Raw genomic sequence first — 14,496 nt, 5'->3', positions numbered from 1 at the left:
CACCTACACAAATTATAGGAAGAAAGATATTCCTTTAAAATCCCTTCAACAAATGCCAGTGCACATGAAATGGACTTAAAAGAAGGGATTCAAGTTGATAAATAACTGTAATTGCATTGCATTGGTTATACAGAAATGCTATTCTGAATACCTGTTAATAATTCTAGAGGAGTGTATAAAAGCAACAGTTCTGAAGCAGCTTTTATAATGGATGAGAAAAATTGTAGGGAACAAGGCTGTTTTGAACAGCCTTCATTTTAGTAATTATTTCTGCAGAATGATACTTGAACCAAGTCTTTTACGTGTAGTTGTACATTATCATTTTACTTTTATGAGTAAAGCAAGATGACAGCAATAATTTTTTTTTAAGTGAGGCAATTGGGGTTAATTGACTTGCCAGGGTCACACAGCTAGTAAGTGTTAAGTGTCTGAGGCTGGATTTGAAACTCAGGTCCTCCTGACTCCTGGGCCAGTGCTCTATCCACTGCGCCACCTAGCTTGCCCCAATAATTTTTTTAATAGCAATATCAGGGCAATTTCTAGAATTAATTATACTGTCTTCATTTATCAACAGCAGGATCAGCTAAGTATATAGCCTGCCTATTTTGGTATAGCCAAAAAATTATGAATGATTTTATACTTGAAAATATAACAAAACTTATTTTAAAATGTATAGTAGGTGTCATTCTTAGCTTTCTGTAGTGAACAGAAACAGGCCATAGCCAGGTATACTTTGCCTATTCCCTGATCTGTAGCATGGAATAATTATTAAAACCAGAGCCAGGGATGGTGGGTAGGCAAGTGCTTGGGAACATATTTTAAGATTAATCTTTATAAGTTTACATGTATTTTAGTGAGGTAAAAGTCTTCATTCCATGATGTATAGCTTATTGTGGTTTTGACTTAAATGAGTTATCGTGAAAATATCAGTTTCCAGCAGACCAATTTAACATTTGGGTACATTTTGGGAAGTTATGCCTAAGACATGACAATCTTGTTTTGATTTTTGTCATTACCCTGCAATCTTCAAGACAAGACTAAATTATGTCTGGATTACCCAATTTACGTGGAGAAAAAGTATGTAGTATGTTTACAAAGATTTTTTTGTGTGATTAAAATAAAATTTGGGGTTTGTTTTTGTTTTTGTGGGGCAGGGGAGGGAGACCGGGAATCGTCTTGATTTTATTGGTGTAGGAAATTCCTCCCAAAAGGATCAGTACCTGCTTTTCAGGCACTCTTAGAGAGTTGCCTGGGGCATTGAGGGATTTGCCCAGGGTAACTCAGTAGGTAGGAATCAGAGGCAGGACCCCAGGTTTTCTTCACTATATTTGGCTCTCTATCCACTTGTGCCCTTTGCTGAAGTTCACTTCATTTATCCAGAAAATTCAGGTTTCTTTTGATTAGCTGATTCCAAGTAAATAAAGTGCTACTATCCCAAAATGTCAGTCTTTTGAAAATAGATTTATACAAGCAATATAATAATTGGCCTTGTATCTTGTATTTAAATGTTGCTTCATTTATCAGCTATTTTGTTCATGTTTTTCTCAAAGCAGAAAGATGTTTGATCCCCTTCAAAGGAACTTTCATAATACACCAAGATAGGATATCTATATTGAATAGTATTCGTTCTCTTTTTTTTTCAGAGCCTTTCCCAACTGTAAATTTGCTGAAAAATGCTTGTTTATTCATCCAAACTGTAAATATGATGCAAAATGTACTAAACCAGATTGTCCCTACACTCATGCAGTAGACGATCCCAGTGCGTGCATGCCTCCCAAACCAGGTTAGTTGATTTTGCATGTTGCCATTTGGAATTTGTTTGGGCACTTTAATGAGATATTATGACCTTAGGTTTCATTTTTGGTTTGGAGGTTTTTTTGGATGAATAAATCATATTTGAGTAATTGATGTCTGTATTAATTGTGTGCATGTACATGTATGTGTTTTAAAGCAAATATATCAAAAGAAGAAGTTTCCCCCCCCCCCATTTTTATACAATAGTGTGTTCTAATTACCCTATTCCATTGTTAAGAGCATCTTGCAGTCTAAGAAACACTTAATGAAATAATGTTATATATTTAAAGGAACCAGTTCAGTCAGCTTTTGAAGAATACATCAGAATAACCTGTTCTAAAGCATTTTAAAGTTGATTTTAATAAAAATTTGAAACTTTTTAATTTTTAGAAGGTTAACACTTGGTGATTAAAAAGAGGTCCATTTTAGTTTAGTTTAGTTTTTTTTTTTTAAAGTGAGGCAGTTGGGGTTAAGTGACTGCCCCAGGGTCACACAGCTAGTAAGTGTTAAGTGTCTGAGGCCGGATTTGAACTCAGGTACTCCTGACTCCAGGGCTGGTGCTCTATTCACTGTGCCACCTAGCTGCCCCTCCATTTTAGTTTTTAAACTTGTCCATTTCAAAAATTGAGTTAACTATAAATTTCATTAGTTTATCCTGAATTCTTACTTTATCAATAGCACCAACGCCAACACCAACATCTTCCAGTAGTCAGCTTTGCCGTTACTTCCCTGCTTGTAAGAAAATGGAATGTCCCTTCTATCATCCAAAAGTAAGCTATGTATTCTTTTTCTTGAAATATATTTAAGAAAATAATGATCTCTTAATTTTGATACATTCAAGGATGAATGATTTTAACACCTTGAATTGTCTCAATAACTATGTCATTAGAAAGTTCTCTACTATCTTTGTTGCAACAAAGTTCTTCAAAATGTTTATGGTCATTCCTTAGTTGTCTTTGTTTTATGCTAATGTTTTTCTTGGCCTGTTTAGCTCTTCAACATTTCTTCAGTCTTTGAATATGGTATGGCTCAAATGTGGAGGTTAAAGATGGAAAAATACATTTGCTTTTTAGGATTTTCTCATGTCTTAATTTTACTGATGCATCATTTCACAGAGAACTCTAGATCCTCATCAGAGGTGAAGATAATGATGTAGATAAATTAAGAGATAATTTACCCATATGAGTTGCAAACTATGGTTCTGATATCTCTGATAGGACTCATAATTACTACTTATCATAGCGATTGGGAACCCTGTTATCAGAAAACAGCTTGTGTTTTGGAGACTTTGGAGTTAATGGGATTGCTTATAGCTTTTAGCAGTAAATTGTTGACCATTGTGTGTGGTCCTTGTGTTCTCTTCATTCAACTTGTATTGTCTCTCAAGCCCAGTAGCTTGCCATCTATGTATGCTGGTTAATATACTATTTATTGTTGATCTGTAAACAACTAGGTCTGAAACTGGACCGTTTATTTACATATGATCTAATCTGTTGCTGCAGGGAAAATGCTTCTAAAATGAGAGAATGATCTTTCAATGTATTCTACTTTTAGCTGCCTTACTTCTGTAATATCATTTTAGTGAGTAGACTGATGGGCAGTACTTGGTGGAATTGAATAGATGGACAGTGAAACTGAGTTTTAGAAGTGACCTTTTCTTAAGTAAAATTTTCTGTCAACTGTTTCATTGTTCTACATGTAAACCTGAGTAAAAGCATCCCTCACCTAGGCAAGAGCCAAGAGGTAGAATTCAGCTCTTTTGGTATGAGGGTAGAGATCCTCCAGTGTTGTTACATTTGGATTTGGTCATAATACAACTATAGTAATACTGATTGGGCAATATTATTGAAGGCCAGTATGCCTTTTTTGTCCAAGATGGTAATGATAGTAACTGGCCCACCTAAGTTTCTTGTAGTGAGTTTTCTTTCATCACTCTGTAAATGGCCTCATTCTTAGATACCAGCTCAGTTTCTTCACCTATAAAATAAGAGTTGTTTAGAATATCTCTAGAGACTTCCTTCTAGCTCTAAACCCTGCTAAAAAGACTGTGAGTTTGTAATTTGGACCAACTGATAGGCTGCTTGGAAGATATTTAATTTACCAACAAATTATTTAAATTGTTTGAAATATTACACTTTGTTTTGAAAGCAAAGAGAGGTTGTACTGCATATGACTAAAATTATTAGCACACAGTATATTTTTTTTCCACAATAAAAACTTTTGATTGTCATAGGATTGAAGAAGCACAACCTTCAATTAAGCAAGCATTTATTAAGAACCTACTATGTGCCAGGCATAGGATGACCAGAGTGTTTTTTCAAGTCTTTACTGTGTTATAAATGAGGCATGAAGTATGAGAGCAAATTAAAATGAAACCATTGACCCATATCACTAATATTTGATTTACTTTGCTTAAGGTCTTTGATAGTCATGGGCAAGGATGAGAATTTTATGGGCTAGAACTTTTCATATTAAATTTTTATATACTGACAAAACCAATTAAAAAAAAAAACTTTGTCTTTAGCACTGTAGATTTAACACTCAGTGTACGAGACCTGACTGCACATTTTACCATCCAGCAATTACTGTGCCACCACGTCATGCCTTGAAATGGACTCGACCTCAAACCAGGTAAAATCAAAATGAAAAAGTCTTCAGAGGGAGATGTATATAGTGTAAGGAGTGTTGGGCTAAGAGTCAAAAGGATCACCAATTTGCTGTTTAAGGTTTCAGGGCTCTGATTTTTCTCATCTTTTAAATGAATGGGTTGTATTAGATTCAATTAAATAAGCATTTTCAAAGTGTGCCTGCTATGTATTTATATGATCTTTGAGGTCCCTGATAGCTCTAATGTTTCATGATTCAGTAACTGATATATGTTTAAATTGGTGTTGGGGAACAAAAGACAGAAAAATCTGCTTATTTTATGTTACTTAATTGAAGCTACAGAAAGGCAGATTTAGGCTTACTGTAAGAAAAGGCTTTCCTACTACTAAAAACTATTCAAAAAGTTGCCTTTCAAGGACTGTGTTCTCCCATGACTAGAATTAATCCTGGATGAGGACTTGATGGTATATTAAGAGAATGATTCTTGTAGGATATGATTTGATTTAGATGGTCTCTGGGTCACTTATCTCAATAAGTCAGATATTTTTAAATGAATCCTTTCATTCCAATTAAGAGGCCTGAATAAATTCCCGTTTCAGTTCCAGTATTTGTTAAATGTGTCCTATGAACCACTTTTAAGTTTGTCAGGAAGAATTAAAACAGTCAGTTTTCCTGTTTTATCTAGACTTTTAGGGAAGAATAGCAAAGTTATATATGAACACATAGAAATCATTTGTGGGTTTTGTTGTTGTTTTTTTTTTTTTAGTGAATGACAACCAGACATAGTAGCTAGAAGATCATGGATTTTAAAGCTCCCATCTTTGAACTCTACTGGTGAAAGACATTCTACAAATTTATCAGATCTTTTGAACTTGGAATATATTGTTTTCATATATGAAGTTTGTTGCCTATTTGAAGTGTCTAATTTTTCAAATTTGTAAGTTTTATTAAGTGGTTTTAACATGGGTTTTTTACTATGAAGAGAAGTCAGTGTAGGAAAAAAAAAACACTTTAAATTCCATTAAAACATTTTGAGGCATGGTTGTATCCTGCTACTTTGAGTCCCAGTGTTTATAAAATTAGAATTTGAGTGTGGTGTTATCTAAAGTAATTAAAAGACTGTCATTTTTATGAGCCCTATATTAGTGCTATGTATATAAACAATTGCTCTAACCAGTTTGAAATGAGCAAGGGAATAATACTAAGAATAAAAATAGTGTTGGGTGAAACATCAAGCGATTTTTTTTTCTCCCCATTTTGCAAAGCATGGAAATAGATGTAGACTTTGCGGTTTAAATACAGCCTCATTGCTTTGGAAGGTATTTTTGAAAGTCAGATGTGATCCACTTACCTGAGTTTTTTTTCCATAGCAAATTTGCTACCAAAAGAATAGAAGGGGAAGGCTGTTTGTTTGTTTGTTTTTAGTAAAAACATTTAGAATGGTAACTACAAAAATGTGTACAATGTGCAATTCTTTAAAATGTTCATTTACTATTAAGTTATATGCTTTTTTCAGTAAATCTTTTGGGGAATGACATTTTCACAAAAAATATACAAAAGAATTTTTACAAGTATATACACAGGATATCATAAAACAGTTGCTACACAATTTAAACTCTGCTTTAACAAATATATAGCTATACATACATCTTCACATTATGAAAAATTAACACCAGGAAATTATATTTGTGTGGACAGCATACTTGCAGGGTTTTTTTATAAAGGAGATCTGAATTATACATTTTAAAATTACAGGACTACAAAGTTAATTGTAAAGGATTAAATGCCCAAATGGATAAAGAGGAACATATTAAAAAGTAATCCCTCCCATGTTTTAAATAAACCTTTGGGCCATTTAACATACAGTGGGGAAAAAAAGCTCCATTTGGTTAAAAGCAAAGATTGTTATACATACATCAGAATGCAACGCAAAAGTTACAGACCATTGGCTTTGAACATTCCTGTTCAGTTGAAGGAGAGATGGAAACGTTGATTTTCAACACATTTGAATATAGAAGGCAAGGAACTTACAGGGTTAAATTTTTTCCCCCTTATGTAGGTTAATTTAAAAGTGTATATTATTAACTTGTAATCTATTTTCCAACCATTGAGTTGCTTAGATAAGATACTGGCTTGGTGCATCTTACAGAAAGTGAGCAAACTACCATTTAATAGTCTCCTTTAGAAACTTCCTTGTTTCACAAAATGCAGAAAAGTGAGAATTGAATTGCTATGCTAATTCTAATGGCATGATTCAACAGGAAAGGAGAATTGGACTAAAAATACATTTTTCCTGTATGCAGAGTTTTTATAGCACCCCCAAACCCCCCGAAAACATTATAAAGCTGCTTGGTTTCAGGGAAAAGACAGAGTTCCCTTACATTCTTATTAAACTAATCTACTAAACTTAATGACAGTTATTTTGAGAAACAAGGCCTTCCAAAAATGATTTATAAAGTAGAAGGTGAATAAACATTTGGTTTAAATAGTCTAGCCATTTGAAAGAAATTTAGACTGTTCTGTACAAAAGGAGGATTATCTTCACCCATATGTATACTTAAACAAAAAAACCAAACAGGTGAACAGCTGTTGGGACTTGAATAAATTATCAAAAATCATACTAATATGCTAGAAACTAATTATTCTTGACTTTGAAATAGAATAACATTTTGCTGCTTAAGTAAACAACAGAACTGCTTTGTTTTTTTACTTAGTCACTATGACAAAAAATTACACATAAAACAAATGCTGGGTAATTTTACAAGTTTGATCCAGAATTAACAAGAACAGAGGACCAAAGAAGGGAGATGGTTTTGGTCTGACAGTAGCACAGTGATTGGTACAGAGTGCATAGTAGGCTTTGGCAGGCTCGTGTTTATAAACCAGTGGAATCACAGCTAACAGGAAATCAGATTACAAATCAGCTTGATAAAATGAACCAGATAAATCACGTCATGCACACAAAAATAATTTTCTGGGTTTTAAAAACAAAACTGGAAAAGATTCTAATAAAATATGGCAGTTTATCCATGTGACCTGCCAAATTGTATCCTCCCCACAATTGATTTTTGAAAATATAATTAGCAACATGGTTTTAAGCATTAACTAAAGAGGACTTGAACAATAATTAAGGCTATCTTGTATCTGCCAAATTTTATGGGTATAAATCACGAAGTCTGTAACATAACCTGAAAAAGGCATAAGGCTCCTGATTTTCCAGAATAGCTCATTCCTGATTGAGGCTTACTGAAGGGGGGAAAAAATCTCTACTTTCTTTCAGTACTATTTTTTTTTAACGTCTGGGATACATAGAGGAAATTTGAGCATGCTACTCAGAACTGTCTTGTATTGACTTGTGATACTTGGACAAATACATTCCTGTTATAAATTCATCAGTTAGACTCGTTAAAAACTCAAGTGATGACTTCAGTACTGCAGCTATGTTTCTTACCTATTTAAGAGGCAATTAAGATCTATTATTTAAAAGACAAAGTTGATTTACCCCCATAGCCTAACATTTTTACTATTGCTTAACTGACATTATTACTAATTGGAAACACATCTAGTTCTGTGCTGATTGAAAATTAAAATTTTCAAAAAGAACTCTCTCATTGAGCAATTTAGGAGACTTAATACTTCTTGGGAACCACTATATTGTTTGAGAAATTCATGTTAGTTGAGAAGTGCTTAAAAGATTAAGAAAATGACTGAATCCTAAAACTAGTTTTATCCAGGACTTAGGAGCATCCATTGATATTAGAGTTTATATGAATAGGGGACATATTTCAGCTATCTTTCCAAATAAACTTATGGATCTGGGAATGCGATTCAGAATTTCTAACTATTTATGTCTTAGTAATAGAGGATCTTAAGATGAATATTCACCTGATAGTTTTACCTCAGAGAACGATTTGATCCACCTTTGTCACATAATTAGATAATTGCTCTCAGAATTTCACATACAGCAAATATTTGCATTGTTCAGAAAGTAAACTCTTATTTTTTGCTGCACTGAGCCAATCTTGGAAGCAAGTTAGATCACATCTGTACGCCTCATTAAATTAAGCCACTGGGATACTATCAATGCACTTTTGCATCAACTCAAAAACATTGTACCCTAGTGGTTTACTGTAATAGTCTATATCCAAGCATCTGTCTTAAGCATTTGGGGAGGCGGTGAGGGGAAGCCAGCTCAGTATAGATTTTTTAAAGTAGATGCTATAAAGATTTTCTGAAATAAGATTGGGCTTTAATTTTACAAGTATGTTATTTGTCCTTAGAAGCAAGTAATGGAAACAATAAGTATTTCACTCATTAGTCTAAATCAGCAAAGCAGTAATTTTAATGTGCTTAGCTTTGAAACAGATCAATGTTAATTTGATTTAGTATTTAAAAAAAATATTGGAAACCAGCCTATGTAAGATTGCATGAATCTTCCCAACTGGGGGGAGGGGAGGGAGGGAGGAGAATTTTCCCTCACTAAATTTATGCCAAGGGTTTATCATAACCAGTGAATTTATTTTACATTCATACTTATTAAAAAATAAAGTTGCTGTGAGATAATATTACAAGTTCAGTTAAAATTGTATTAGAGTCCCAAGACTGAAAGAAACCTCAGAGAGACCACCTAAATCTTAGCAAAACATTAATCAGTATGGCTTTTAAACATCAAGTCTTCCAGTCAAGTTCTATTCCTGTCTAAAATTTCTATTAAATTTAAAATCTAATTTTACTGAGTTAGCTTTATTTCTTCCCCAAATAACATGACAATCATCACTCCAATTTTCTGTTATTTAAACTATTAATTTTTTTTTTAGTTTACATAATTTCTGAACCTTAGGAAAAAGGTGATGAGAGCTCAAATATTGTGGGACTATGGTAATATCTTATGCATCTGATGTTGAAATCACCACAGGTTTATTCACAAAGCAATCACAAAGTGAAAAACAATTATTTTTAAGTCAGGGCAAAAATCAAATTACTAAAAGTCTATGAGAGCAGCTTCATGTATATTTAGCAAGCACTGATTTACCAGTCATATCCACCAGTTGTGGATATGACATTTCTGAATTTGTATTGGCTTCAGTTTTTATAAAGATATTTTTAAAGCATTCTACCATTTTCTCTAGGAAAATTTACTATGTGTCAGACTTTAGTTTGATGCTGAAATGAATAAGAAAGTTGCATTTTTGAAAGCATATATTTCACCAGGTAGCTTTCAAAAATATTTTCAGCTTCACTGACCATTTTTATCAGTGTTCATGCTTCCATCAGAAATGGTGTTTTTTTTTTTGGAGGGGGAGGAAGAGTGGGAGAAAATTGATATTTAATAGTTAAAGAAGTGGATGAAATTGTAAAAGGTGAACTGGGATGGGCAAAGTGGAGAGAAGAGAATGAAGATATAAAGAATAAAGATCTGTCATCTACCAAAAAAAACACCACACCACACCACATCATAGTGTACCTTATGGCTATGCCAAGTTGATACAGAAAGCCCTGGAAATGACTTGTTTAAAATAAAATCCTTGATCTTGTGTGAAGTCCACATTCATCAACTCTGTGATTTATCTGAATATTATTTTGAATATATGGCAGTGAACAGATTACCAACATGATTAATTACTACAGAAAATATGTTGAATTAATAATCTTTCTGATAAGATTCTAGGCATTTCCCCAATTTTGCCTTATCTTGGGGTTAGCACCATTTCTTGATCATTGCAAAGGCTTTTCTTATTGTATTCTTGAATTACTTCATATAGTGTCTCCTCAGCATTCGAACCTCCTTCAGTGTGGCATATGTATGCATTTCCAGACAAATAAGCTGTAGTTTGAAATAAACACAAAAGTAAGTTGTAAGTGGGAAAAATGCTAATGTGTTCAGAGTACTTAAATTTTCATGAGGCTTTAAAATTCTGTGGGGTTCTAAAAAACTGTGAGTAGTAACCACTTTTAAATTGTGTTTGCAGGTTTGTAGTATTAGCCAAATAGAGTCTATAAAGGAATTCTAGTTGTTCCTATCATATTCTACTTTATTTAAGCATGAAATAATCATTTTAACTTCTTACAATAAATTAATCTGCTCAATGGTGCATTCTATAAACTTAAGTTTTGAAGGCACTCCTAACATAAGCTACTTAGTAAATATTTCCCTGTATTTTTTATTCATCAAAGACATTCTACCCTACCTAATCCTTTTTTGGGTAGGGAAAGATACCAACCTGCAGTCATCCCCTCCAGCACTAACAACATGTCGATCACCACTTGTAAATCGAATATTGGTCAAATGTGCAGAGTGACCTAAGAACCTTTTATGTTTTGCCTGAATGGTGAGAAAAAGGAAAATCTCGGTGAAACTGAGACATCAAGATAAGTTTTCATTAGGAGACAAAAACAAAGATCTGGAAAAAAATCTAGAGTAATTTGTGACTCTGATAGGTCTTAGATGTGACTTTAGTCCAAAGACATTTCCCCTACTAGATCAGATTTAGAGTTAGATGCAAAAGTGCACTCTAGTATAATAAAGTATTAGTTAAATTTCAGTGTACAGGCAAGGATATAGTTGTCATACTATTATTTCATGAAAAAAGTTAAGTAATCTTGCCCACTATATGCAAGTGGGCAAATCACACCTGGAATGTGATATCGTTTTTTGAGAGATAGGATGGTTATGTCATTAGGATAACTTCCAGAGATGATAACTATATCTTTGGAGAAAAAAATATTCCTATGTCAGTCAAAATTTATTAAATACCTATTATATGCTAGCTTTGGGGAGCCAAATATGAGTTCAGTGAATAAAACAACCCCCTACTTGCAAGGAATACTTATGTTCTAATCAGAACAAGAAGCTTAAGATTTAAATATTAATATATATGTACATATAATAAAACCAATTTTTAAAAATTGTGTGCATACTAAATTTTAAAGCTTCTTTGTTAATGTTTATAGTAATAGGTATCCTAACAAATTTGGAAAATTCAGGGAAATTTGACTGGTAAGCATATAGGGAGAAATTTGAAGTATTTGCAAAAGAAAAAGTATGTGTAACCCTTGACTTCCTTAGATTTAAATTACAGATATTATTTATGAATGACCAGCATTGAAACAACTGCTCTTTCCCCTTGGTTGCCAACCTCTGTGGTTTATCTATGCCATGCAAACAATTTTTTCAATGAAAAAAATGCTGTTTAGATTCCAAATAAGGGACATATAACTTTATAATGCATTATAAAATTGGGATCTTGCCTGTATCACTTTTTAATTTAAGAAATAAATGCTTCTTTCTCCATTCATTCATTTTTTTGGTGGGGCAATGAGGGCTAAGTGACTTGCCCAGGGTCACACAGCTAGTAAATGTCAAGTGTCTGAGGCCAAATTTGAACTCAAGTCCTCCTGAATCCAAGGCTGGTGTTTTATCCTCTGTGCCACCTAGCTGCCCCCAGAAATAAGTGCTACTTAAGTGAAAGGCATTATGCATAGGTGGTAGAATGTTTTTTTAAAGCTACTGACCTAAAGAAAATTAACAAGTACAAATTATTTCTTAAAATATTACTTCAGAGTAAACCAGCATACTACAATAAACACCAAACTGAAATAAACACTTACAAATTTTTCTGGACATGGAAAGTCAAATAGCTTGACCATGCCAAAATCATCTCCAGTTACAAGGCTGATTCCTGAATGAGACACACAGGCACAATTGACATCAGCTTTCTCAGTATGTCTTGACCATATTCCAACTACTTCATCTCCTAGAATGCTGGCAGGTAAAGGAAAGAAAAAAAAAAGTCACTGTGTTCATTGGAAAATCCCAAAGTTAGTTTACTGAAAACTTAAGAGTTTTAGTGATAAGTCTAGAATTTTAAATAAGACTTTTAAAGAAAACTCACAAAATATGCAATCAAAAAGGAAAGTCATTAGTAATAAATAGAATACCTATTAGGGAAGTATAAGGAAAGAATTATGTTAAGGCAGGGAATAACTCACCTTCGTTACTAGTGAGAACACCTGTTGGTTTACCCTAAATTGTTAAGGGCCAATGGACTTTTCAAAATCAAGGTGATTAGTTTAATAATAAGACTTTTAAAGGATTAAGTAAATATTTAATAATAAAACTTTCTAATAGAACTGTACTAACAACTATGGAAATTAATAGTTAAGTTTTCCCAAAACAAGTATAGATGATACCAATTTTGTGGCATCTTTCATCCTATACATTCCAAAAAAATTTTTTTTAAAAAGAAACCTTTACAAACATATAACCAACACTGGGAAAAAATAATATATCAGAGAATCTGTATAACAAAGGTTAATCTGCAGTTTTCATTTGCCTAGGATGGAGCCATGGCTATGTTTGAATATGTAGTCATAATTTCTACAATTTTTTTTTGCTCATGTTTCTAAGACGATATGCTAAAATTCGTCATGGTGACTTGTACTAATGTAAGACCTTTCTTTGCAACAACTTAAGCATAACTGTAAAGCCTCCTGAGAGAAAAGTGGCAGCTCTTACTTAAACAAAACACAAGATCATCTATCTCTTTTCAAGTTAAAGCTGCCACTGGAAATTGGTGATGACTATAAATACCTCTGAAGTAAAGAAAAATGCCCAAGTTGTTAGTGTTTTGATTTTTGTATTTTTTAATGAGATTCTGAAATTTCTTGATATTTGTTAGACAGATAAGCACCAGGCATTATAAAGTTAAAAGCAGCTGCTAACAGTTAAATTTATTCATTGTTAACTTTTTTTTTTTTTTGGTGAGGCAATTGGGGTTAAGTGGCTTGCCCAGGGTCACACAGCTAGTAAGTGTCAAGGGTCTGAGGCTGGATTTGAACTCACGTCCTCCTGAATCCAAGGCCAGTGCTTTATCCACTGCGCCACCTAGTTGTCCCTATTGTTCACTTATTAATTGCATAGGGAGAGCTCACCAGGGTGTAAGGCAGGTATTTTTTGAGATTCCCTTGGAGAAATATCACTGACAGAAAACTGATTGGCCATTGTTTTTGTTTGGTTTCAGACAGTTTTTGCCTTATATGGAAAAGTGATTCTCATAGCTAAATTAGCCTCAGAAAATGCATTCTGAACTTGTGAAGCATTTACCTAGTCCATGTAGCCCAAGTTATTCTGTCAATGGCAGCCTGATCCATTAGCTGTTTTCCTGAAGGCACTTCATAGACATGCCGTTTATATGAACCAGTGGAGACCTTTTATAATTAAAAAGGGACAAGATTTCAAATATGTAAGAGAATGGCAAAAGTCATGAGTTTATATATATGCTATACTATATATACACATGGTAAATAAAACACAAGCACTATAAAAAAAGTTTTTTCCCAAGGAAATGAGGTGGGGAGAAATGACTAAAGAAAATGTCAGGATACAGAAATAATAAGGAAATTAAAATAAAGGCCAAATTTAAGTGCACCTAAATTTAAAACACTACACAATTACTCTGATAAACTGTATGGGTACTATACCTGAAGATAACAGCTGTCAGCAGAAAAGTCCATTTGAATAACAAAGCTTGGAATGTCTTTGCAGTAGCTGATTCGGTTAAGGGTAGGGCCCAATGTTAGGTCATAAAAATCCACTGCATTCTCACTAGAACCCACTGCTAAGTATCTGGAGTCTGGACTAAACCTGCATACATAACAAAAAACAGTGAAATGTGCACAAAAATATGTATATACACACACACACACATATATAGTGTATTTGAGAGTTCAAAAATTTTAAAGCATGGGCTTTTACATTCTTGACGAATGGTATGTGTTTTCTAAGTTTTGGCAAACACTGGGCTGTATTAGACTAACTTTAGTTGATATAATTTGTCTAATTAGATCTACTTTTGTAAACAGCACTAGTCTCTACTGGAAAGCTGTGAGCTAACTTCTGTAATGAATTAAAAATCCCACTTTCCACTCTGAACAGTTTTTTTCCCCTCGATTGTCTCTCAATTCCATGTAAAACATTTATTGGCTTTTAGAATGCAGTTGTCTTGAGCATCAATGTATGGGTAGCACTTATTTTCAGTGACAATTATGTGGTGCTCAGGTATACTATTCTCTGAATTCTGTAGGCATATTCCTTCT

At 33.4% G+C, this 14,496-nt stretch overlaps 2 protein-coding genes across 4 annotated transcripts in view; one reads left to right on the top strand and one right to left on the bottom strand.

Moving 5' to 3' along the window:
* Positions 1-9,763, top strand: part of ZC3H14 (zinc finger CCCH-type containing 14) — a 53,633-nt gene extending 43,870 nt beyond the window's left edge. For all 3 annotated transcript variants that reach the window (XM_043989869.1, XM_043989868.1, XM_043989870.1), the window contains 4 exons: positions 1,644-1,783; positions 2,473-2,564; positions 4,319-4,425; positions 5,168-9,763. In XM_043989869.1, coding sequence (XP_043845804.1) covers positions 1,644-1,783; positions 2,473-2,564; positions 4,319-4,425; positions 5,168-5,174 — 346 coding nt within the window. In that variant the 3' untranslated portion in view covers positions 5,175-9,763. The remainder of the gene's footprint in view (positions 1-1,643; positions 1,784-2,472; positions 2,565-4,318; positions 4,426-5,167) is intronic.
* A 331-nt stretch (positions 9,764-10,094) lies between these two features.
* The window catches only part of EML5 (EMAP like 5), a 240,776-nt gene continuing 236,374 nt past the window's right edge, over positions 10,095-14,496 (bottom strand). The window contains 5 exon segments of the mRNA XM_043989871.1: positions 10,095-10,225; positions 10,623-10,723; positions 12,010-12,163; positions 13,505-13,608; positions 13,882-14,044. Coding sequence (XP_043845806.1) covers positions 10,189-10,225; positions 10,623-10,723; positions 12,010-12,163; positions 13,505-13,608; positions 13,882-14,044 — 559 coding nt within the window. The 3' untranslated portion in view covers positions 10,095-10,188.

The sequence above is a fragment of the Dromiciops gliroides genome, chromosome 2 (genome assembly GCF_019393635.1).
Source record: "Dromiciops gliroides isolate mDroGli1 chromosome 2, mDroGli1.pri, whole genome shotgun sequence".
Lineage (NCBI taxonomy): Eukaryota > Metazoa > Chordata > Mammalia > Microbiotheria > Microbiotheriidae > Dromiciops > Dromiciops gliroides.
The sequence above is the reverse complement of the archived record's forward strand: the minus strand, read 5'-3'. Positions and strand labels throughout refer to the sequence as shown.